This window comes from Uranotaenia lowii, chromosome 2, assembly GCF_029784155.1.
Source record: "Uranotaenia lowii strain MFRU-FL chromosome 2, ASM2978415v1, whole genome shotgun sequence".
In the NCBI taxonomy this organism is placed as follows: Eukaryota; Metazoa; Arthropoda; class Insecta; order Diptera; family Culicidae; genus Uranotaenia; species Uranotaenia lowii.
Genome location: NC_073692.1, coordinates 312509353 through 312535737, shown reverse-complemented (window position 1 = coordinate 312535737; position 26385 = coordinate 312509353). Strand labels below are relative to the sequence as shown.

At 41.4% G+C, this 26385-nt stretch overlaps 1 protein-coding gene and 1 pseudogene across 3 annotated transcripts; one reads left to right on the top strand and one right to left on the bottom strand.

Annotated features, from left to right (window-relative positions):
- Positions 1-7: 7 nt before the first annotated feature.
- Positions 8-20924, bottom strand: LOC129744765 (uncharacterized). Of its 3 annotated transcripts, none has more exons than XM_055737462.1 (6): positions 20792-20924; positions 5733-8462; positions 1363-5547; positions 1174-1297; positions 895-1074; positions 8-829 (listed from the first exon to the last, which is right to left on the bottom strand). In XM_055737462.1, exons 2-6 carry the CDS (start codon positions 8411-8413, stop codon positions 563-565), a joined length of 7437 nt encoding a protein of 2478 aa, XP_055593437.1. In that variant the 5' UTR covers positions 8414-8462; positions 20792-20924; the 3' UTR covers positions 8-562. The 3 variants fall into 3 exon arrangements, with proteins under 3 accessions (XP_055593437.1, XP_055593438.1, XP_055593439.1); XM_055737463.1 differs by lacking the exon at positions 20792-20924 and adding an exon at positions 19647-19910; XM_055737464.1 differs by lacking the exon at positions 20792-20924 and adding an exon at positions 19451-19577.
- Positions 20925-21139: 215 nt separating this feature from the next.
- Positions 21140-22942, top strand: LOC129740998 (signal peptidase complex subunit 3-like; annotated as a pseudogene).
- The last annotated feature ends 3443 nt before the right edge of the window (positions 22943-26385 follow it).

The following is a 26385-nucleotide window of genomic DNA, read 5'->3' as shown; positions in this document are numbered from 1 at the left end:
TTTCACCTGTGTTTATTATAAGCCGTCGTGTGATGTGCTTCTACATGCGAAAATTTGCAAAACATCTGATAACTTGTCACTTTTCGGCTACTAAAATCGCATGCGTCGACAGCTGGAGTTGGTAGGTTTAACTGTTTTCGAAATGTCCGAAACTAACTCGCTCTCACAAACGAGACCAGAGGATTGAGCTGCGAACAGCATAAAACTATGTACAATTGGCTTTTTGCTACGGGCCTCTTCTCAAAACAATTTTAGATTTATGTAATAAGTTTGGAAAAAGTGTTTTTTTTATTATTAATTTTGCTTAGATAGATCGTTTAAGAGGGACTTAAATTTTCGACTAGGGCTAACAAATTTCCTTGAGTTTTTTCGCCAATGTGCTACCTAAAACGAACGTTTTCCTATAGTATTCGATATCCGATATTAAACAAAATTCTTTCTGTTTTTCCATAAACATAACGGGATAAAAAACAATGTTGAACAAATCCACCGACTACCTTAACTAGAGCTTCAGTGGATCGTTTCAAAATGGTTGAAAAAAAAGCTATACAGAACAACGATTTCAATCGTCGTCGATAACGATCACAGATTCTTTCTTCGCTTCCGGCTGATTGGTTTTACTGGAAGAGCCAGGGTTTGGGGCTCCATCGGAACTCGGCACAGAATTAGATGGCGATGATGATGATGCTGCTGCTGCCGGTTGTATTAACTGACTAACCTTAAGCTTTGCAATGTGGGCTAGCTTCGTTTGCTGCTGCTCCCGCAGGAACGCTGCCTGTCGGCTTAGAGCCTCCGATGCGGAGTTTAGCTCGTTGATTGTTGCAGTAGCCTGAGAGGATGATAACAATTAAATATGATCAGTTCAGGTACTTAGCTGATATTTTTATATCTTACCTTGATAAATATCTTTTCGAAAAATCGGTAGCACTTTTCCTCCTCGTAATGCTCCTTCTTGCAGCACAAGATCGACAAACGTAACAGCAGCAATTCCTCGTAGAAGTTTGGTTTACTATTTTGGAACGCGACGATCGCGTTCGCCTTGTACAGATCGATGACTCCGTTTGGGGTTACCACCTAGTTGTGACGAGAAGAAAAAAGTTTAAAGATTAAATTCGAAAATGAGAGTCATATTCTGAAAAACAAAACACCCAAATAAATCGAGTTGGTACTCACACATCTCAGGTTGATCGTATTGATCAGGTTCTCCGCCGATGGCAATTCTTCAGTTCTAGCCTCAAACTTCCATCCGATGGTCAGCGAGAACGGTTTGAAAGTGTAGGTATTTTTTCTCGTGAAACTGTTAAAGAAAGAAAAAACGGGTTAGATAGAACTATCAAAAATTAAAAAAAATGACCAAATTACCGATTCAAAAGCACTACGGCCGCTTCGAAACTACTCAACCGGACAAACTGCTGTTTAACCGAGAGTTCCCGAACTTTGATGATGATATCGTTGGAGGACCAAAGCACCGGTACGCACCCGAGGCCGGGAATATTGCTGCGCAGAATTCCCTCCACCGGTTCCTTCGGATGGGGCGGAATCGGCACCGTTGGAAACGTTTTAGCAGAAACCGTGGGGTCTTGCGGTGTGGTTGGTGGCGTAGGAATTGGTGAGACTTTGGGAGCAGGATTAGACTGCTGCGCTTTTGATGTACTGGCCGTTGCTGAAGTTGAAGGTATGCTAACGTCGGTACCTTCGGTTAGGCTGCTCATTAGGGACCGTTTTATCCGTAGCACCCCTGTTGCAGGGTCATACAGGACACCTTTCTGGGTTGGATTCATAAGATTAATTTTGCTTGCGATCATCTGGGCTTGCTGGCTGCTGAGAATTGTTGTACTGGATGGTTTCGGTTTTTGCGGTGAAGTTTTTTGAGTAACTATTTCCGTATCGTCGTCTAAACATACTACTTCATCTGCATTGCTGGACGTTAGAGGCAGTGATAGTCGATTCTTCTTAACCGAATTTTCCTCAGCCGAGCTTGACAAATCCTCTGTATTACCGGTTGACTTCCGTTTTAATGATTGTTCAGATACTTTCACAGCATTGGTGTTTGCTTTTGGCAATGTAGTTTCTCCCAACGAAGGCATCAGGGAAGCTTGTGGGACACAGGATAATCTTCGAACGGTTATGGCATTACTAATAGTCACTCCTGCAGGAGATGTTGCTTTCAATTGCTGACTCTGCTCTATTGTTTTTTCCACCAATTTAGACAACTCGTTTTTAGGTGCAGTACTTAAAGCAATAGGAACTTTGTGAATGATTTTTTCCTGTACCGGTTCCTTAATAACTGGCGTGTCAACTACCTCTTCATCAGAATCACTATTATCATACAGTTGACTAATGACCGACTCCAGTTCACTGACAGCTGTACTGGCAGATTCTTCAAGAATTTCTGGCTGTGAAGGAACGGAAATTGTCGAGCCGGTGGACACAGAAGTGACAGACGCAATTTTCAGTTCCGAAACAATTTCCGGTTTGGATGGCCCGTCTTCCACCACAAAGCAATCTTCATCCGATGACTTCGATGATGGTTGCTCCGAAGAGGTTGAGATTTTTTGAATTCCCGAAATCGTCGTCGGTACAATGGGGGAAGCACTTTCACTACTGGACAGGCTTGAAAGGCTTGAGGTTGCCGCAGACGATCCCGGTTTCATGTATAACCAGGAACCGGTAGTTTCCTCGCCGCGCACAATCTTATTCTTCCGATAGTGCTCTTCACGTGTAAACATTTTTCCGTCAATGCTTTGGCACAGCATCAGATCGATGTGCTGATTGTAGGTGTACGGTCCAAGGAAGATGCAATTACCTTGATTGGGAGCTGCGTAGATTTGCGGCAGCACGTCTTCCCGAGTATTTTTGACGGACGTTATGGAGGTGAGCTTAACGGTTTTCCGGTACTTGTTGGCCAACTGGATGGCTTGTTTGATACGATCATACGTTAGGCAGGATCGCCAACTGGGGATGTAGATATCGGTGAAATCGTCGATGATGGAAAGCATAAACCAGCGACGCTTGCCAACATTGGGAATAGCGATATTTTTATAGTCTTTGATTTTGGTTTCCATCAGCTTAACGTTCGATTTCGAGCGAACAATGCTGGGCGGCAGGAAGGGTCGATGAGAAGGTTGTACTTCCTGTACTTTTGGGCCGGTGAAATCTTCCGTCAAAGGCTTGGGCATCACTGGAATCGGTGGAGTCGGTTTGGTCACGTTCGGACCTTCTTGAGACTTCTTCGCCGACACAAAGGCTTCGTAATAGCGATTTATTTTGGGCGCTAGCAGTGGATGTGACGTGGGGGTCGGTCTAACATCACAGCCTTTCTCTAGGAAAGTGGAGTTTTCAGCTTTGACGAACCCACAGAAACGCCAAAAATGTTCAGAACCGAATAAAGCTAGTGACATTTTCTTGGTTTCGGTATTATCGATCTTGAAGAGTACCATTTTCGATAGGAGACTCAAATTTTTGGTTTCAAACGAGCATTTACGTATCATTTGAATATATTTGACATTTTTGAAGCTAGGCGGAGTTGTTTTCCGATCTGCTCCAGTAGTGAGCACCACTAGTTGATTACCATTATGAAAGATGATTTCCCAAATTTCAAGCAAATCTTCGTTATAAGCCTGAAGGAAAACTTCCCAACGATAGAGGTATAAAATTCCTTTCTTGGGCAGATTTAACTGGGGGCTATTTTTACGCAACATATCCCGAATGTGTTGCATGGTGTTCGAGATGTCCGCATTCACTTTTTCCAGCATATTGCTATCGATCGGTTTCCCCTTTAATGCTATGGGGGAAATACCGATTGGTGAACTCGGTTGATCGCTGCTGTTGCAACTGGCATTGAGATCGATGTGTTCTTCCGCTTGTTGTTCGTAAGGAATAATCTTACGGTACATGCGTCCAGCAAATGTTAACGTTTCATTCCGATAGCTAAATTTTATTGGCTTCGTTTGAATCTTGCTGTTGGTATTCCTTATAACGTACACCGTGGTTGTTTTGAACTTTTTGGCGATGTTCATGAGATTTACCCGACCACTTTGAATAGCGCTATTATGAACGTAGTATTTTTTGCGGCCGCAGAAAATCAGAACCTTATGCGGATCAATAAGTGGTGCCAATAGTGTGCTTTGACGGAATTCTTCATCATCGGCGTAAACTTCAATGTACACCGGTTCCTGTCCTTTATCACTTTGTGATACCAATCGTTCTTTAGCCTTTCGTGCCCGAAGAGCTTCTCTAGCTTGTTGCTCCAGTTGTTGTTTACGATCCTCGAAAAATGTCGTTTCACATTTTTCCAAAAGGATTCTGAGTCGTTTTTCTGCTTGCGGGTGCTTTCTCCGATGCTCTTCGATGTCCTGAAGGTAGCGATCTTTCCTATAGAAATTTCTGGTTTTGTAAAAGTTTCTATTGACAGGTATGGCCCGACGACAGGTTTGGCCGTCATTAATTTGCAGATCTTCTATCGAGGCTCGGGTTGATGAGGTAGGTGTAGCATCTGAACTCTTACTAAGGCGCCGTTCTGCGCTATCGGGAGTTTGATCTTCCAGAGTCCTTCGTTTCTTTTTGCGACGTTCACTCCATGGCTTATAGGATTCTTCGGAACTATCTCGTTTACGGAAAGGCTGGCGAATGTGATCTTCCTCCTCCGTTGGCTCGGTTGATGTTGTTGTTGTTTCGGTGCGTTCAAATGAATATAGCCTCCTCCGTCGGGGTTCGTAAGCCTGAAGCAACGGATCTTCGACTAATACTGGAGGCACCGAGGGCGTGACCGATACCACGACATCATTTTCCTCGGTAAATTTGAATGGCTTTCCGGCTATGGCATTACCTTTGCAGTAGCATCTGTACAAGTGATGAACCATACACCATGGTTCGATGTTGTCTAAATCCTGCAGTTTGTTCAAGACCACGTGACTATGCCTTATCCGATCATACACAGTCAGAGGCCCACTGACTACCTGACCACTTCCAGGCGGTCTCTTTCCCTCAGGTGACTCCACCAAAATGTCCTCGTCTTCCTCATCGGGATCCGGGATGATTCCGTTCAAGATATTTCCTACGCTTTTGTCATTGTAGTAGTCTTCGTATTTTTTAGGTTTTTTCTTGTGCCGTCGGACATCTGCATCCGTATTTCTCACCAGCACCGTGCTATTTGTGGTCAATATCACTGTCGGCGTGAATTCCTTTTCCTCCTTTGCCAATCGAGCTGTGGCCTTCTCACGCAGATATTTCATGTCTTCGCTGGACAGAGCCGAGAATCCCTCCTCAGCGGTTACATCCGGTTTCAATTCCCGGGAACCTAAAGCTCCTGGGGATTTTTTCTCGAAGCCACACTGGCAACCAAAGATGCAGTCCACATTGTTGCAATGGTCAGTTTGAGCTGCCCGTCCAACTCCACCGAACACATCGCAAATACATCCCCGAGCACAGTAAAGCTCGTTACAGGACGACGGTTTGCGGTGCTTATTCGATGCTTCGCCACCGCCATCGCCGGCCGCTTCTGGCAATGATTCGATAATGGTTGCGTTCAATCGTTTCATTTCGCGGCTGTAGATGAAAAGGACATTATTAGCAGTAATTCAAACATGATTTCACTTGGTAACCGAGACGGCTGACAGCCGTCCCATGTTTAAGCAAAGCAGTAAGCGAGACGAACCCCAACCGTCCAATAGACATACAGCTTAATAAGTTATTAGTTTGAACAAAAAAAAGAAAAAAAACCGAATACTTACAGCATCCGCTTGGATTTAGCGGCATTTTCTTTCTGCTTGCCACTGCCAGACACGTCAGCTGCCAAGGTTCCACCCAAAGCAACCGCGGATGACCCCTCCGTTTGGACAGGTTTATCCTCCCGGCTATAATTGCAGTCCGGATCCTGTTTCATAAACAGCTCTTCTGCCAAACCGATGGCCACAGCATCGGTCATCTCCGACAGCACATCGGCACAATCCCGTTCAACGGAATCCACCTCATCCGCCATCGACGGTTGATGTTGGTCCAAGTGCTTGCGGAACGATAGCGGTTCCTGTAGTTCCTGCTCAAACTTGTCCAGGCTTTCGGTTTGCGTTGGCTTGGTTGGTTGTTCTGCGATTCTACGACGAATAAGAATGCGCCGTTGGTTGTTTTGGTAGGGTACAGAAAAGGAAAAGGACCGATCCTCCGATGGTATATCGCTTTCAAGTCGATCAGGCGTTTTAAGGGTTGACACTGCAAAGCGTGCCCACTGTTCCGTGATTCCGTCGAATGGTAGAATCATTTTTAGATAGGGTTTTACGGTAGGATCGAGTGGTCGATCAATTTTGGGAAATACTTCTATTTCAACGTTAGGCATTTTCAGGATTTCAAGCGGTCCTAGGTAAGGACTTTCCTCTGTTTGATTTAAAAGTTCATTGTCGTAACGAAGTTTAGATGACAGAGGACCAGGACGACTTTTCGGGTGAATTTTAACCTTATCGGAAAGCAATTTACGATCTTTTAGGGTGTCCTTCCCCTGTTCGCATTCCAAATTTTGAGTTTCAATCGTTTCCGGAGGCTGTATCGCGCTGAGATCAATCTTGATGTTTGTAGGATATTCTGGACAGTGACAGATAAGTCTTTTGCTCTTATAAGCTGGAACGGAATGTTGCTTGCGACCATGCTTCCTGCTAGGATGATTTCCTCTACTGCCCGTTAGTTTTACGGAGTGATTGTCAATTTTCAACGACTGGAAGAAGTATTTTCCCTTCTCGGTACGCATCCATGCCAAAGCTTTCCATGTGTCTCTAGTGAAGGGAATGTTCTGGTCTTGAATATCTTTCATACGTTCGTAATCTAGTTCGGCATCGACGTTTTTGCTGCGTTTATCGAGTTCGTTGAAAATTTTTGCTTCATTATCGATCATGAGATAGCGTACGTCGTTTTTCTTCTGGATGAGAATACGCTTTTGGGCAACCGTTCGAGGTCGTACCATATCATCGGGTCTTCGGGGACATTCCAGTCGCGGCGGCAATGAGCCGAAGGACATAAGGCCCTCTTCTCTGAAAAGCTCATCTCGATTCTCAATTTTAACATCATCGTAAGCGGTGTCCGGTGCCAAGAAAGCTGCATTTGGACGTGACTTTTTCACAATTGGTGTGGGCATCAAACCAGGAACATTCGGTTTATCTAACTTAATGACTTCTCCATCATTGACATCGAAAATCTCAACTGTTGGACTGACTTTGGTGCTTTCTAGATCTATGTTGTACTTTTGAAGTACCTTATCGAAAACCTTAGATGGTCGAACTTTTTTGGGTTCCTCATCCGGATCTACGTAGCTGGGTTTATTCCGTCGATCCCTTAAACGCTGGGATGCCTTCTCTTCCTCTATTTGTTCTGATTTTATCTGTGATTTTGGAATATCTAGATTGAACTTACTCAGAAGAGAATCAACAACGGAGGTTTTTTTATCGATTGGTTCCAGCTTAACATGACTTAAAGTTGGATCCAACAGATCTGATTTGGAGATGTCTTTCAAGCTTTTTGCTGGTAGAGGAACTTGTTTGGAATCTACAAGAACTGTTTCTCGTTCGCCAGATGTTTCATCTTTAACATTGCAATCTACGAAAAGGACTTCAGATTTCGACTCCACAAGCTCTACATCCGAAGAGTTCTTCCTTGGTTTCGTTTCACTTATTAGCTCAACTTCGTCTTCGTCTGAAGTCTCGTAAAACATTTCTGCTAACGATTTCACCTCGTTCGAATCCACCTCATTTGCCTCTTCCATCTTGATAGATGAACTCTCTTCCTTGACCTCCGGTTTTACCTCTTCTAATGCCTCGTCATCATGTTTTTCCAACTCCTTTGCCCTCAGTTTCAACATTGAAATTACGATTTGAATCTTTTTCTGAATCGCGCAATACTCTTTAATTTCATCCTTCAAAATGGAAAATTTTGTTGGATCGGGTATTTCAGGGTACTTTTGGTCTTCCTGATCTCCATCACTAACTTCAAGAACCTTTTCCCCAGAACTCTCATCCGATCCTGATCCATCTTCATCGACCACTACCACCTCCTCTTCCACCACCTCAACCGGTTTTTCGATTTTCTTTTGTTCCCGAAGCTTCCCCAGTACCCGTTTCCGGAAAAAACTTGGAATGGTGGACCCCTTTGGTGCACCAACCCGTTGATCGACCACCAGACCAGGACCACCACGACTGTGGTGGTGAGCTTTCAGTTTCCCGGCTAGAAACTGCTGATGCATTGCGCGACAGTATCGGTTGGCCAGCTGGGATGAACGCAGTTTGGCCCCGGTACCTCCAGTAAGATGGAAAAGCTGACGAAGCCGCCTCAGCCGATGCCGAAAGATACGCAGAAATTGGGTGCGCTGGGCTGCTGGAATGGCTGAATGGAACCGGCTTGACAGTCGTCGTCGTCGTCGCTGTACGGGAGCCATCAACCGGATTCACGGCTTCAGAGATCCATGATAATAAAATTTAGGCAGTCTGTAAAATGAAAGAAATGGCATATGTTAGAGGTACATATCAGTCAAGGTACAAGGTGAAAAAGCTGTATAAATAATTTTTGGTATTTGTTGAGCTTTTCTGCTGATGTACATTTCTCCGGATTCAATTAAAAATGGTCACACAAACTGTTAAGAGCCGACATAAAAGATCTCCACTGTTCACAACCTGCGGTTCCTCATCCGACAAATTCTTCTGGCAGGAGTCTTGCCCGACCCTGTGCTTCATATTTTAGGTCTCTCTTGGAACTGACATCCTCGATGCATAGTTACTTCAGGGGTCAGTTGTGCAAGCGATTGCTATCGCTGATGAGGAGAAGGTTGTCTCCTTATACTATGCTGGCTGTGAGAGCCACCTTCGAATGGTTTCTCCCGTTTCTTCGCTTCAACTTGCAAATTTAACTTGTTGTCTACGCCTACACCTTAACCTAGAGCGCGGTACTGATCAAACACCTGTTAGCCCTCAAGAATCTTGCCTAGTAGAAGTTAACCTCTCCATACCACCGATGAACTCAGTAAAGCATCTCATTTCTTTCACTTAAGCTTGCCCGTTAAGCTTTACGCACTTCTCTAACTGGTCTTGTCCCCTACCAGGCCTGTCTCGATAGCGAGCATTAGCACCGGTGTCCGCAAATATAGTATAGGTATGGGAGACTTTAGGTCTGTTGGGAAAAGCGCTTTTTGCGATATGCCCTCAGACACCTAAACTGGCAAGACCCGTTTCGCCTGCCAAGCTACGAACATCGATGCCGTCTCAAAGATATGGAGACACTTCAAGCCCGAAGATACGCAACACGAGCCTCTTTAGTCGCCGATCTATTTATTTATAACAAATTAACGGAACACAGATTGCTCCAAATGATGACTTAAAATTAATATGAAAAGAGTACAAGTCTAATTACAGGGTTCTCAATACACTTAAAACTTTACTACGGAAAGCATCTCTCGAAACGTCGAAGTCGAAGTGCTCAGAAAAACGGTTGAATGTTTTCATAACACCGATGATAGCGCTATTAGCTCCATAATTGTCCAGTCGAATGGGAACATACAATCGAAGATCTTGGTTTCTAAGCCCACGGGGTCGAACACTTAGAGGAATGGCCTCGGAAGTATGTGCTGCGTTTCTGCGGGCTTGAAGAGGGTCTATGTCTATGAGACGGCATCGATGTTCATAGCTTGGCAAGTAAAACGGGTCTTGCCAAGGCGGGTGTCTAAGGGCGATTCGCAAGAATCCGTTCAACCCCATTCTGGTATAAGGGACACCAAACAGCTGATTCATATGCAAGGATAGAGCGAACAATACTGCAATACAAATTTTTCATGCAATACACATCCTTGAAGTCCTAGGACACTCGAAATAAGAATCCAAGTTTTCTCGAGGCTTTGTCGACAACGTAGTTTGTGTGTGTCCTGAATTCCAGCTTCCGGTCTACAATTACGCCCAGATCATTGATGTGTTCTACGCGTGCAATTGGCTCATCTCCGAGGAAGTACTCAGCGATCAAAGGCTGCCGCCATCTTGAATAACTGATGACTGCACATTTAGTGCGATTTAAAGGCAGGCAGTTTATATCACACCAATGTGCGAAGAGGTTAAATTGATTTTGTAGGAAATCAATATCGTACTGGCGGTTGATGCATAGCATAGCACAGCTTTGGGCCGTCGAGAATTGAGAGCGCATTGTTGAAGTAGCTTAAGAAGATAATCGTCCCTAAATGGCTTCCCTGAGGCACTCCAGAAGAAGCAGAGAATTGTCTGGAGCAAGAGTCCCCCGTGCGAACTGTTAATTTACGTCCAGATAGGTAGCTCCGGAACCAATCAAGAAGAGTTCCACAGAAACCCATTGACTGAAAAATTAGGAGCTTCAAGTGTTTATGTTCCCATTCGGATGAACAACTACCGTGCGAAGTGATCTCATCGATGTTATGGAAACTTTCAACCGCTTTTCCGAGCACTTCGACTTCGACAAGCAAACAGATTCGTGGGAAGTTATCAGGCCTGCTTCACGACGGACCAGATCTTCACACTACAGCAAATTCTCTAAAAATGCCGTGAACACCAAATCCCTACGCGCCATGTATTCATCGACTTCAAATCCGGACACGATCGACCGTGACGAGCTATGGAAAATCATGGACGAGAACGTCTTTTCAGGAAAGCTGACCGGACTGATCAAGGCGACGGTGGATGGAACGCAGTGCTGTATGCGGATTTCGGATTAAGTACCGCTAGAAGGTGTTATTCGACGAGCGGAGGGCGAAAAGCGGGGCATGATTTTCAACAGATCCAGTAAACTTATCTGCTTTGCCGACGACATTGACATAGTCGGCAGACCATCTGCGGCCTCGGAGGGGATCTATCGCAAACTAATACGCGAATCAGGAAGGATTGGGTTAATGATTAATACCTGTGTTAATGCGTCCAAGACGAAGTATATGCTGACCTGCGGTTCCGAGACCGATCGAAACCGCTTGTCCAGTAATAACAAGGTCACGATCGATGGTGACGAGCTGGAGATAGTCGAAAACTTTGTCTATCACGGCTCACTGACCGCAGACAACTACACCAGCCGTGAGATTCAGCAGCGAATGATCAGCGGAAGTCGTGCCTACTATGAACTCCACAAACAACTGCGGTCGAGAAGACTTAGCTTTCGCACGAAGAGTGACCTGTACATGATGCTCATTCGATCGATTGTTCTTTAAGGGCCCGAGACATGGATATTGCTCGAGGAGGACCTGCGTACACTCGGAGTATTCGAGGGACAAGTGTGAGGATGTGTGCGGATTCCAACACTTGACATGCGGTCAGCGATGGGTTCACCCGGATCATGACTGCCCTGCAGAGGAGCTGGAACCAACGGCAGTCCGCGAACGGTGTAGGATGACTCCATCGGCGGGGAGCATCTGAGTAGTGTGCGTCCGATCCCCTGATCGAAGCTACAAAGATACGGCATCATCTTCTGCGTAGCGGAGGTCAGGGGTGCGCCGCGAACGTGTGTAGGATACCCCAATGTCGGGGGGTATCCGAGTTGTGCCGCTTCCTAAGAGGGAAACTGCGGGGATAAGACTTTACCTTCCTCGTAGCAGATCTCGAGGGAAGAGGGTTAACCACTGTCGGGGGATACCCACGGGTAGAGAGGCTCTCGACGCCGGGCGAGCCTCTCGAGTCGGTGTAGGATGTCGTCACCGTCAGGAAACATCCGAGTCGTAGCGTTCCAAGTCCCGAATGTGTGCCGTGACAGGCGCGAGTCTAGGATAAGCTGCTCTCGATTTGGCACACAACGGGCAGGAAAATCCGCGGGCCAAAAATCCTAGGGTTGCCAACCAAGGTCGGAGTAGACTGACCCCATCGACGGGGAGCTGTCGAGTAGAGTGCGTCCGACCCCACGGTTTGAAGTTACAAAGATAAAACAATACCTTCTGCGTAGCGGATGCCGTGGGTGCGCCGCGTTCGTGAGTAGGATGCTCCACCTTCGGGGAGTATCCGAGTAGAGCGGTTCTCAACGACAGAAGCTGCGGGGATAAGACATGACCTTCTTCACAGTGGAAATCGTTGGGAAAGGGTTATTCCACGTTCGGGGAATACCCACAAGTAGAGTGGCTCTCGACGCCGGGCGAGCCATTCGCGCCGACGCCGCGCGTGTGCCGTGACAGGCGCGAGTCTAGGATAAGCTGCTCTCGATCAGGCACACGACGGGCAAGGTGGCAAACCTCGAACCCTGAAGATAAGAGGTCGGTCCTCGAGTCGTTAGAGGAGAGGTCAGGCCTCAAACCTTCAGGCAGAGAGGTTTGTGTGGTAAACCCCGAGTCTTTAGGATAAGGGGTCGGGTCTCGAGTCGTAAGAGGAGGGACCAGGCCCCTTACCAACAAGAGGAGGGGTACAAGTGGTCACCTCGAGTCGATGCGAGGAGGTGTCGGATCTCAAGTCGTTAGAGGAGAGATCAGGCCTCAAGTCGCGAAGAGGAGAGGTTTGTGTGGGAATCTCGAGTCATTGCGAGGAGATGTCGGTTCTCAAGTCGTTAGAGGAGAGTTCAGGCATCGAGTCGTAAGGATGAGAGGTTTTGCTGAAAGTGGTCTCGTTAATGAGTATTGCCTTGGAGCGCATTAGCGCGAATAGACCTCCCACTATTGAGGCAGTGTACTAAACAGTTCGAGGTGGGAACCAGGTCTGCGGCCCCAGGTGGAGTTTAGGGAGTAGGGGGTATACACGGAGTATATATCTTCCCATTGTATCCATGGACCCAGAGTAGCAAACTGGGGGGACGCGGTGGCTCGCCGTGCCTTGGAATACAATCCGTAAATCGGGATTTACCACCTGTGGTTACCAACTAAAAAAAAAAAAAGGGACAAGTGTTAAGAACCATCTTTGGCGGCGTGCAGGAAAACGTAGTGTGAGGCGAAGGATGAACCACGAGCTCGCGCGACCTTACGGCGAATTCAGTACCCAGAAGGTGGTGAAGGCTAGACGGATACGCTGGACAGGACAATGGTTGCCATGGACCGAGTGAATTGGAGGAATGATGTTCATCAGGTTATGTCGTGAGACGGAACATCAAATAAATAAATAATGAGAGCTAATCTCAGACATTTTTGATAGCGGATCCTAGCGGCGATGACAACCTACGCATCCGACAATCAACGCCGAAACCTTAAGATGCCTTGAGTGAGTCAATGAGCTAGTCGAATCGGGAGTTTCTAATATTTAACACGCAAACGTAGGAAAAGATTTTATACATTCGGGGGTATTCTGTAGAACATTTAGTATACTTAAGGTGGCAATTTGAGTTGAACATGCAACCTAAAAATTCTTTGTTTACATTTCCAAACATCCAACCAAACTTAGTTCTAAAATTGGTATACGCATCCGGATACGGATACGGGCATACAGATTTCAAATTTATTCCGGTCTAATTGAACACTAGACTGAGTCGATTTGAAGTCATTTTGGATTTCTCAAACCCTGGAGGCCAAAAGGCTTGTAGTGTTTAAAAACTTATCCATGATTTTTTGCAGAATTTTTAAATAACGTTTACACTGCCCCTACTTTCATAACAGTCCCATATGCAAAAACAAGAAAGCGAGAAAATCAGCTTTTTCTGTTTTGGAATATATTTTTGAATTGTGACCACAACTTTCAGCATAAACGAAAATCGTTAGATGGAATGTGTTCTAGGTTGTCATAATAAATCGTAAGACATGAAATTTTCGAAATTTGGCCATTGGTAAGGTCGGAAGCACAATTTTTATTCGTTATGGGACTGTTATGCGAGCATATTTGAGAACTTTTTCACATCTACTCGCATAACAGTCCCATACAGAATATGTTTTTCTAACCAAGCTACTTTCTAAGACTTAAATTTGATCATTTTTGAACTTTTTAATGCAGTTATCAGAAAAAGAAACATACTTTTGGAAAAATATCGTGAATTCCACATTGTAAGTTGAATCTTTTTACGATTTTTGATTGCATCTGATTGTTATTCGCTCAGATGGACTACCTTTCTTCTTACTGGCCTGCTTTCGAAAACTAATGTACATAATTCGACATCAAGTGAGTTGAATCTTTTTTGTATGATTCAAAGCAATAAATCAAACACTATTTCGCCGAAAGGAACGTTGAAAAGTAACTAAATCCATGGTATTTCACATATGGGACTGTTATGCAGGTATATTTCATATGGGACAGCCACGAGTTGATATTTTTTTCGAAATTTCTAGAACAAAATCTCTTTTTTTATTGTTTTACATTGAAGCCCTATGTTCAAAATGACAAACTGTCAGGTTTGATGAAAAATGACAAAAATTCATATGGGACTGTTATGCGAGTAGGGGCAGTACATGAGTAAATTAGAACTTTTAGGTTTGTAAGGAATAACTCAACATTTTGTACTGAAAAATCAACATAATTATTTTATTCTTCTGTGGAACCGAGCCTGCTTATAGTTTTTGTGCCAATTTATAAATTTTCTAAAGGAAATCTTTTGCTGAACAACTTTGTCCAAGACAACTTTGTATCTAATTGGGTAAAAAAGATATTAGCTGTTTTACAAGGGTATGTCTTTTGGTATTGATAAACAATAAATTCAATTGACATCACTGCTGGTGCCTCGCAAAGTATTGCATGAACAGCAGTCATGCAATTAGTGGTATGAATAAGGTTTAGCAATTGCTTCGATAGCTTTTACTTAGCTCGAAATCAATCAAAGCAAAAGTCCAAAGCATTTGCTTAGTTTGGTATGAATAAACATTTTCTAAGCGGATGTGTACTAAAGTCTTAGAACATAGCTTTTGCTTCGAAAAATAGAGCTATCCAACCAGCAGAATCTGAACTTTTCTAAAGTAAAATGAAAGAAGACGATCAGAAAATTGAAAAGTACGGCTAAAGTAGCCTTGAACTCGACGAAGCGGTTGGTGGGTGTAAGAACGACCGGAATTTTTTTTGGTAAATGCGTGCTCGTATGTTGATGTTTAAAGAAAAATGAAAACATATTCGAATATTGTCAAACAAAAAATTGCCTAACTTTAATATTTATCATAAGCTCTTCCACATGTATTCGGTTCGGGATAATTCGATGTATAAAAAATAGCAATAGGCGCGCATTTTAATTTAGATATTTTTTAAATCTTAGGATTATAACAAAATTATATAAAAATGATAGATCTGTATAATATTTGAAATTATTACAATTTATTTCTTACTTTGAGCCAATTGGGACTTCTTCCACTATAGCCAGATTTTTTTTTAATTTGAAATATTTACTGATTTGTTTAATTTTATCTTAGACGAATGATTTTATACAACGACAGGAATATGAAAAAAGTTGGGCTATCACTTCGAATTTTCTTTATCCATGTTGAAAATGCCTTTTTGAATTGTTTTGAAGTGAAATATTGCTAATTTGATAAATTCATGACGTTATTAAAGAATTTTTTATTGGAAAAGTCTGCTACCGAGCATGCTTAGAAAATAAAGCAATAGCAAGGAGATTTGTCGAGCAATTGCTTCAGATTTGAGCTTTATTCATACCAAACTAGCTTGTTCTAAAAGTAAAAGCTCCTGACTGAGAAAACAGCTGTCAAAAAAAACTTTATTCATAACAACTGAAGCAATTGCTTTAAGCGACTGCTCGACTGCTCGATTTAGTTTAGCAAAAGCAATTACTAGGTTTTTTTCATACCACCCAATTAGTGGTATGAATAAGGTTCAGCAATTGCTTCGGTAGCTTTTACTTAGCTCGAAATCAATCAAAGCAAAAGTCCAAAGCATTTGCTTAGTTTGGTATGAATAAACATTTGCTTAGCGGATGTGTACTAAAATCTTAGAACATAGCTTTTGCTTCGAAAAATAGAGCTATCCAACCAGCAGAATCTGAAGTTTTCTAAAGTAAAATGAAAGAAGACGATCAGAATTGAAAAGTACGGCTAAAGGAGCCTTGAAGTCGACGAATCGGGTGGTGGGTGTAAGAACGACCGGATTTTTTTGGTTAATTTGTGCTCGTAAGTTGATGTTTAAAGAAAAATGAATACATATTCAAATATTGTCAAACAAAAAATGGCCTAACTTTAATATTTATCATAAGTTCTCCCCCACCCCCATCCCATTGTATAAAAAATAGGCAATAGGCGCGCATTTTAAGTTAGATATTTTTTCTTAAATCTTAGAGTTATATAAAAATGAGAGATCTGTATAATTTTTTAAATTATTACAATTTATTTCTTACTTTGAGCCAATTGGGACTTCATCCACTATAGCCGGATTTTTTTTTTTTAATTTGACATATTTACTAATTGATTTGTTTAATTTCATCTTAGACGAATGATTTTATACAACGACAAGAATATGAAAAAAGTTGGGTTATCACTTCGACTTTTCTTTATCCATGTTGAAAATGCCTTTTTGAATTGTTTTGAAGTGAAAAATTGCTAATTTGATTAATTCATAACGTTATTGAAGAATTTTTTATTGGAAAAGTCTGCTACCGAGCATGCTTAGAAAATAGAGCAATTGCTTGGAGATTTGCCGAGCAATTGCTTTAGATTCGAGCTTTATTCATACCAAACTAGCTTGTTCTAAAAGTAAAAGCTCCTGACTGAGAAAACAGCTGTCAAAAAAACTTTATTCATAACAACCGAAGCAATTGCTTTAAGCGACTGCTCGACTGCTCGATTTAGTTTAGCAAAAGCAATTACTAGGTTTTTTTCATACCACCCAATACCTCGCGAGGCTCCCAGCAGTGATGTCAATTGAATTTATTGTTTATCAATAGAAAAAAACATGCCGCCATTCAACATTTTATAACTTTTTTGTCTAATTCGATACGAAGTTAAGGCACAGAGAACAGACGTACAAGCTAGCCCACGAAACATGTGTAAAAATCCCAACACCCTTTTTGAACTAATTTTTGTTTTTTGGCTACGATAACGCCTTTTCAAAAACTGGGCACTTTAAAGTTGATTTGTAACTCTTGAACGGCGCAATAGATGGCACTGTTTGCAGTCAGTTTCTAACGTATTTTTTTGGTGATAGCATTTCTAGCGTAACATTTTAAAAGGGCGAAACCGCCAAATGTAAACAAATCGAGTTAACGGTCATTCCGGATGCACGCGGTTGCACTTTACCTATCAAACGCGGTTTCATCTTAAAATTACTTAAAACTTTCAAAAAATTGATAAAATTCAATTGGGCGAAACTTCCTGGTGATGCATTTTCGTTGGAACGTGAAGTTACGCCTATTCAAAATGGAGTGAATTTTTCGATTCGTGTCGAGCCAAAAGGCGTAACTGAATTGACCGTGTGTGACAAAACGGCCTAATTAGTTTTTGCGTGTAGGATGATTGGGCGTAACTTCAAAACCAAAACAAAAACGGCCGATCAATTGGGCGAAACTTGCAGGCGTAACTGAAATCGAAAACAATAATAGGGCGAAACTCGAAAATCTCTGAAATTACGCGAAAAAAGTTAAAGTTCTTGATAACCATAGGTCTTTAATAAATATTATTATTATTATTATTGATAACCATCGAACAATAAGTGAATATAATGCACATTTTTTTATTTTGTTGAACAAAAAGTGGTCGATTTTATAAATAGGATTTGAATAGGTGTTCCGAATTTTCAAACGCGTTTTTCTCGTTTCGAGCTAACTGCTAGTTTCGCCCTTTTTAAATGTTACGCTAGATTTGAAGTTTTGCACACTTTTTTGACGGTTTTTTGTTCGAGCTTGTACGTCTGTTTTCTGTGGTTAAGGTCATGTCATGTCACTTAATATTTAGTTCCATTGTTCTAATAAATTTCAATTATTTGTCTTCGATTCCTTGTTTATTTGCTAATATGTTTCGCACTCCGTTAGTTAGATAAATTAAATCCGAAAATCCTCAAAAAAAAAAACTTGATTGAAATTTTTTTCAGTTTTCATTTAATACAAAAAAGTCTGTTTTCTTCATCCAATCATGAAACAATGTATGTATTCATTTTTCTTTAAACATCAACATACGAGCACGCATTAACAAAAAAAATCCGGTCGTTCTTACACCCACCACCCGCTTCGTCGACTTCAAGGCTACTTTAGCCGTACTTTTCAATTTTCTGATCGTCTTCTTTCATTTTACTTTAGAAAACTTCAGATTCTGCTGGTTGGATAGCTCTATTTTTCGAAGCAAAAGCTATGTTCTAAGACTTTAGTACACATCCGCTAAGCAAATGTTTATTCATACCAAACTAAGCAAATGCTTTGGACTTTTGCTTTGATTGATTTCGAGCTAAGTAAAAGCTACCGAAGCAATTGCTAAACCTTATTCATACCACTAAATGGCGAATTTTAAACACATGATCTAGTTTAGCAGCTGTAGCTTTTAGAAATCGAAATTATTGATAAAAAGTTAGCAGGGGAAGGAAACGCTTCAATAGTTTACACTGTTTTTTGTTTTACTTTTATACTGTAAATCACTGTTTTAATTGGTTCATGTTTTACTGTTGTTCAGTAATGGGTATCTGTCCAATAACTTTCGTTTCTATTTCATTCATTTAAGGAGATTATTTATAACACCGTTTTTTTTGTGCCATTCAAGGCTATTTTTTTCAAAACAATCGGATCTTTTTTTCTTCAGTATTTTCATCCTAAGGATGATTCATCCCTAAAACAATCGAATCGGGTTTTTACACTTGAAAGGGATTCTTCAGCTTTGCTAGGTAGTACTAATTACAAGACTTTAATTTAAATTTACTTACGATTGTTTTTCCAACAGTAGTCAATTAACTTGGACTATTAATTTTTTCCCTCTTTCCAACACCTGCCGCTTGAGCATATCATTTGCTCCTAATCTTCAGCATATGATTAATTAGGAAAAAAAATTCACCGCGACAGACAACAGCGGTAAGATACGGCGCAAGTCTTTTCTCTAAATTGATGTAGAAATCTTCTTACCTCCTAATATGCACATTACGTCACCCTGATTAAAAACGTCGTCGAAAGAAATTATACTTTTGTTCTCCCTACACCGTTCTATCAGCGAAATCAGTTCGGTATTGAAAAAACTAGCATATCATCCTGGGAAACGTTACAACCGCATTGATTTTACAATCACTTTCACGTTGTACCACTAGTAAAGTACACATCATCAATGATCACACTGCTGGAAACTATCTCATCAACACACAGTCCTTAATCCCAATAGAAAGTATTAAATATCTTAAATCGATTTTAATTTGATAACTGCAATAATTGTGATTTACCAAATCTGATAGATAGCTAAAACAACCTTTCACAACACGCTCTAAAAACTAAGATGGCGGCTCATTAAGCAAACCAAAATGGCGGCCAATTTTTCAACCACAACTTTGAGGCGTTTTTGCTTCACTACAAGAAATTATTTCGTAACAGTTGACGTAAATTTTTAATTACTAAGTTTCTTTTTCAGCCAGAGTACATCTCGATCCACATTTTTCTACAATTTTCATCATTAGCTTACCAATCGTACAACCCCGTAAGAAACAGTGGAAGGCATCGATTAATTAATCTAAAAACCACAAATACCCAACAAGAATATTTTAACCATGTGTCACTCGACAATCAAAACTCGCAATGAAAGATAAGATGGCTGGCGAAAAACTATAAACCGTGGAAAAGGTCACTCGCAAATCCAAAAAGGCACAGATTGAAATTACCTGACGACATTTTTCACTTCATTTTGTTGGTACTAGTGCGGCACACACATCAAACGAGCATCTCTTCCTGTGAGTTTTGGACACTTGCACTTTCGGTCGCCCAAATACGAATCGAAGTAATCCCGATCACTTTTTCACATTAATTTGCCTTTGAAATCGAGACACATTACAGCCTACTACGATACAATGTTCTTGCTAGAATGATGTGGTACATAACCATCATCATCATCAGCAGCAGCAACAACCGAGTGGATACGTGCGGCAAACAAATGGCTCTATGGACGATTTTTTTCCTTCCCGTTTGTTGGGGCTAAAGAGAAAAATGTATACTGGCTCGTGCGACTGCGGAGCAAAATAATACGTTTTCGATTGGGAGTCGATTTTCGTTTGAGTAATGGCGCGCCCAAGAAGCTGTTAACATAAAAACAAAAAGTAGCAATTCGCGATGCGAGGTAATTTTGGACGTTTTGTAGTTAGGAGAAAATGTATGCCTGTTCCCAAAAGCTTCCCAACTACTCTAAACTCTACTATGGAGGACATGGTGTCTCTACTGTTTAGCTAAATAAGTCCCATCGGGGTAAAAATAATTGGTCTTTGAGGTCCTTAAATTGATTACCTACGTTTAGTGCGCTCTAACAATCATTCATGTTATTCTTATAAGCCTTTCAGTTTTTCTTCAATGCTGAAACTACATGAATCCCTTGATTAGCTGTTGAGGGGGCGGCCATCTTGTTTAACCGTCCGCCATCTTTGACGCCGAACCACGTGGTTAAAAGTTAACTCAAACACCATTCAATTTGAACCACAGAAAAAGATCCCAATTGATATGCAAATGCTCAAAATTTATTCCATCAGTAGTTTTAGTAGAACCAATCTAAATTATTTATTTTACTACTGAGCATTCCGCTTCAAACATAACCTCAACTGAGTCGTCCGTTTCAAGCGTTTGCCCCACCCTACGCAAATGACATCCGCGCATCATCTTTACCGTCTGTTAGCAAACGCTTGCCAGAGTCTAGAAAACCTCGTTTGCAAATCCGCACTAGAAAACGAAAATGGCGACCATCCGACGTACCGAGAAGCCAATAATTTTGTCGCAGACCTTGCGGTAAAAATGATTTCTAGCATCCAAAAACTATACCTACCGGTAGTAAACGACAAGAATGGGTCCGAATGGGACTTATAACTCGTTTTCATGCGCTATATCCGGTCTAAAATCGCACTTAAACTACGCTCAAAGAACACCGAGACTGCCGTATTGTTGGACTTCCGAAATTTTTACCCTTGTTTTTCTTTCTGTTTTTGTTGTTGCTATCGTTGCCAGTCGTCGTCATCGTCGACGCTCGAGTTCGACGACAAACGATTCATTTTGCTGTCAAAATCAACAAACGCTCCCGGACCGACGTCGCTCTCGCGCTCTCTGAAGATCGATTCGAAAGCACGTGCTTTTCTGATTCTCTCGCTATTTTACGACGGTTTGTTTGAGCAAGTTGCTGTTGATGAATGACCAGTTGTTCGAAGTTAAATGTTGAACGTGCATTTTGAAGGCTAGAAACTTGCCCTCTGAAGTGGATTTAAAATGCAAAATGGATTAAAGTGCATCATGGGAACAGGTTGGTAAAAGTTTTGTTCATAAAATGATATATTGTTAGAAAATTTTACTCTCCCGTTTGTCGTTTAGGTATGATTGTTGTTGCCGGGATAGAATAAATAATTCACTTAAGCGAGCCATAGACTACACAAATGGCTTGAACAAATTCGATGATTCCACGATGATTGTTTGATTCTACACTCGCCCACACACGATACAAATATGTTTCACGCGAGCACAAACGATTGCTGGCGGAAACAGCAATAACCATAATCCTCTCCACCTCGGCTGGGGCTGAGTAAATGGCCTGAGTTTTGTACAAGCTTCACCATACACCATGGCACAAAGGGTTGCTAGTACAAAAAATTTCTATCCCGACCGATTTCACTCAAACGGTTTGTGTGGTCATTCAAGCAGTGCCATACACGATGCAAATCGTATACACAGCGACAGCATATCATGAATTTCATCGCATTTGTACAAATGTGGTTTAGTCTATGGCCCCCTTTAATATTTATACGTAATTAAAAGGACCAAAACTTCCAAAAACTAGATAATTTGTTACCAATTAAAATTAAACAGTTAACAAGGCATGGCAATTTTTCGGAATTCAGGATGTTGGATGTGGGAGCTGAACGTTCCTTAACGGACATCCAAACTAGCATTTTAATTCGTTTACCTATATCAGGTATACTATCGGCTTCTGAGAAATTTTGGGGACAAAACACTAGCGCCAAAATAATATTGACGAATTAGACTTTAACCATTAATTCGAAAATTTTAACAGCATGCTTTGGAGTTTTTGTTTACATCACAATCGATGGAACGTTCTGCTGCTTTGCGTCAACTTTCTTCAACGATTACAGAACTCCGACTCGGATCAACACCGTCAAAGTGCTAGTGTAAGTTTGAAGTGGAATCTCAACTACACGATATTATTGAGAAAAAAGACCACGTAAGCATTTTTGATTTGGGATGAGAGTGATTCAATTTTCGATTAAATCTTTCAGCAAAAACGTTCCGGACTTTAGCGCTTCCCGAGAAAAGAACGATCTGGGCGTCCTGACGTTCGATCTCAAGGTTGTTCAACTGGAGCGTGAAGCAGCTATTCTTGTATTTGACCAGACGGAAAAAACGGGGCAAAATCATACTGCGAGGCGAAAACTCCCTGCAGGACTTCAAGAACATGAACACTAAGCCCTTATTCTGGGACGATGGCAATGGTTTGAAGTGAATTTCTAACTTTTAAGAGATTATTGGTTTTCGATCTTTTAATTTTTCAGCGGCCTCCAGAACGTGACGTTGACACTTTCCTGGAACATCGTTCAAAGTGCAGAACTTCTTCCGAATGTATTTGCTCATAGACATCATTCGTTCAAGTTCCCGGAATCCTACATGCCGTCGCCGATCTAAACTAAAGCTTGCAAAAACTTAGAAGAAGAACTTAAAAAAATACACAAAACCCCGACAAGAGCTTATCGGTGATAAGAAAATTGCTCAAAGAAAAACGAATCGATACTAAAATAAGCCACCAAAGAATTCGTTTTTCGCCGAACTGCAGCTGACGACGATGCAGCATTTCCATTTATTCCATTCTGATTATTAAGATTTTTGTTTGCAAATTGGAGCTGCCTATCTCAACATCATCCATCATCAATGAAAAAGCCAAACTACAGGAACATCTGGTCGAAATGTTCCCTAGAACCATGTGCACTTTATCCTTAGTTCTTCAGTCATGTATGTTTAGTTGAAAGGAGAAAATGTTCGAAATAAATTTAAATTTGAAAGCACGGGACCTTACAATATGAATTTTCTCTATAGTTAATTGTATTAAGTAACACAAATTCTACCGTCTTTGCTATGACTAACGAATAACTGCTTAAAAAAACATGATAATAATTCTAAATTGGTTGGTTTTGCTTTGATGACCGCTTGTCTTTACCCTCAAAAAATTTGAATATCGACCTTGAACTGGAGAGATCCATTTTTGCAAAACTAACATGACTGATTTGGGAATCCGACATTCGGTTACACCTCCTATATATACTCACCTTGGATGTTTCGTCGGTCAAAGGCAATATGTGTTTGAAAGCTTGAATGCAAGTTGGAAGCTTGAAGACTTTTTCGCTGATGGCAGCACCGTAAACAAAAAGTTAACGTCCCAGACTACTTGTTCGAAAAACTATTCAGCCGGGTATCTTGTTAAATAGAATATCTATATCAAGGCGAGTACAGCTATGGTGTAAGCGGTTTGAGAAAAAGTAGGCAAGAGGTACCAAAAGTCTCTCTCAATGGTGGAAGGATGGAGAGGAGCGCTAAATTTTGACAGTCAGTTGTTCGCCTACCAGCCTTCGCTGCGGTATGTACTGTAAACATTACACTCAGGCAAATTCTTATTATAATTTTCATAAGATGCGTCTTATGAACCGCTTTTTAGAGTGTAAAATTGTTTTTCATAAGAGTCTTATGAAATTCTTTCAGTTTTCATAATAATATCGTATCAAAAATAGAAGAAACGGCATTGTGAAAAAATAATGAACACATTTACTCATTCTATCAGTAATTTTTCCATCGTCGCGTCGTACGGAGTTATGGAGTTTTTTTTTGATAGTTAGAAGTGATTTTCTAAATGGTAAGTTTGAGTAATAGTTTATTTATTATGACGCTGAAAACATTTGTGAATTAAAATACTTTTTCATTCACTTACTTTTCAGAAAATCACCGGCAAAATGCACAAGGTCAAAGGACCGGATGAGGAAGAAGAATTGTGTTGGATGGAAACGGGTGATTATGTGCTTATGAAATGAAAGTTTTATCCATCAAATTTCTTGAACTATTTACATTAAACATGACATTTCCTGTTTCCATAAGACTCTCTTATGAAAAACAACAAAAGCTCATTGGAGAAGGTGTTCATCTGAAGAATTCATTCGCGTCATAAGACAATCTTATGAATTTCAATGATTTCTCTTATGGCGCCACTTCATAAGAGAATCTTATGGCATACTTAATAGTATTTTTCTGAGTGTACGATTACCTGTCAAAAGATGGTCGATTTCGTGTTTTGGTATCTTAACAAACCCGTAGCCTTACTTGCCCTGGTTTATACTATCGATAGCACCGTGGACCAAACAGCCGGTTTACACCCAAATTCCGACCCAAGCAACCGCATCTGTGTTCCATTATACACAGTCAACGAAAATGACCGAGTTCGGTATTTTTTTTTACCAAAATCCTAACATGTGTAAATCGTTAAACTGTTCGGGTATTTTTTCGGTAAAAAATAAACGAACATCGGTAAATCGATTCTTCATTTACCGATGCTCGTTTATTTTTTACCGAAAAAATTACCGAACAGTTTAACGATTTACACATGTTAGGATTTCGGTAAAAAATTACCGAACTCGGTAATTTTCGTTTACTGTGTTCCACTTTCATCTCACATTTCTTTAGAACTGCTATAAGGATAGCTCCAAAATTGATGAAATTTGGATCCAATTTGGCGCAGTTCTAAACCGTTTGACAGTTAATGAGACACGAGTGGGGTTGCCCGTTTTTTCACTGGATGGGATCTAATTTCGTTGGTTCAATTCTTGTATAAATTAGATCCAAGTACAGATCATGGATACAGATGCTCTAAGAGTACCTGTACCTGTGGTCTATTCTTGGGTCTAATTTATACAAGAATTGAACCAAAGAAATTAGATCCGATCCAATGAAAAAACTGGCAACCGCACTCGTGTTCCATTAACTGTCAATAGGTTCAGAACTGCGTCAAATTGGATCTAAATCTCATCAGTTTTGGATCATTCCTTAGGGCACCTGTATTCGTGGTCTATTCTTGGGTCTAATTTATACAAGAATTGAACCAAAAAAATTAGATCCGATCCAATGAAAATACTGGCAACTGCACTCGTGTTCCATTAACTGTCAAACGGTTTAGAACTGCGTCAAATTGGATCCAAATCTTATCAGTTTTGGATCAATCCTTATACCAGCTCTAAACAAAGTTGAGTTGAAACTGGTATAATGGATCACCAGTGCGGTTGCTCGGGTCGGATTTTGGGTCTAAACCGGTTGTTTGGACCACGGATGCACATGTGCTCTTACCTCTTTATGGAACTTTTGGTTGCTAGGGAGGTGCTCCGTGCCAGATGCATGAGGCACCCAATTGCTTCTCGGTACGGAACATCCTTCATGGCTGCCAATTCCTGTTCGGTTTTGAGGCTCATCTCGTTCGACAACCTCTCGCTTCTGTTCATGGAGATTTGCACCGACTAGAAGTACGTTTCCTAGTCCAGTGTACATAATCGTTTCCGCCGTCTTTGAATGTGGATGGCCATACAGTCACTCTTTTTCTTGTTTTCGATCGAATGATATTCGTTCGGAAGTTTTGCAATTTTGCATTCTTGTTTCCGTTCGAACGTGTAGGAACAGTTTGATATTTCGAACATTGTTCGTTCGAACGAATGGTTGCATTCTCGTTTTCTATCAAACGTATTTTTACTACCGCCCAACAAACGCCAGTCAGATGCTGCGAAACGGGAGAGTTTTTGAAGTTGAATCGTCGTTTTCTTTTCTTCGACTATACTGAAAACGCGTATTTTTATTTAAAACTTTCAAACACATTTTTCATTTGAAAGTTGAATTTCTTCCAAATGTTGCCTCTTCCTCCCAGCCGGTGAGATTTCAAGCAACGGCATCTTGCCTTTTTATCAAAAATCACAAACACGACCGGCTGCTTGCGTCCGAAAAAAAACCAGGATGAAAACGTTGCCGGTCAAACCCGCTACTGAAATCAGACCACTCGACTGCTGATTGCTCATCTTAGGTTGCTTAAGCTCATCGCTCACAGCTCATCCGTATCGGCCGGACTCTTGTGAGTGGGGAGTCTGTGAAAATTTGGAACGAAGAATACCAGCGCTTTCAACAATAAAATCCTTATAGGCTTGTCTGGGGTTGCGAAGGGAGCACAAGGTCGGTCAAAGTTGCTGTGGATGTATCACTCTCGGGGCTTGTACTTCCAGAACTATCATCGTCTTTGCCGGAAACATCGCCACGAAAAACCAACTCGGATTCGTCATCGACCAACGACGCATCGGACCTCGGCTTCATTTTCTCGAACTCTTCAATGTTCAATTTTACTAC

What these genes read in the sequence shown, in the direction of transcription:
- LOC129744765 (XM_055737462.1), bottom strand. Translation starts at nt 8,413, where the DNA reads ATGGCTCCCGTACAGCGACGACGACGACGACTGTCAAGCCGGTTCCAT. An exon ending in GCCGTAGTGCTTTTGAATCG is followed by an intron (nt 1,298 to 1,362) that starts GTAATTTGGTCA and finishes TTTCTTTAACAG; the next exon opens with TTTCACGAGAAAAAATACCT. An exon ending in ATACGATCAACCTGAGATGT is followed by an intron (nt 1,075 to 1,173) that starts GTGAGTACCAAC and finishes CGTCACAACTAG; the next exon opens with GTGGTAACCCCAAACGGAGT.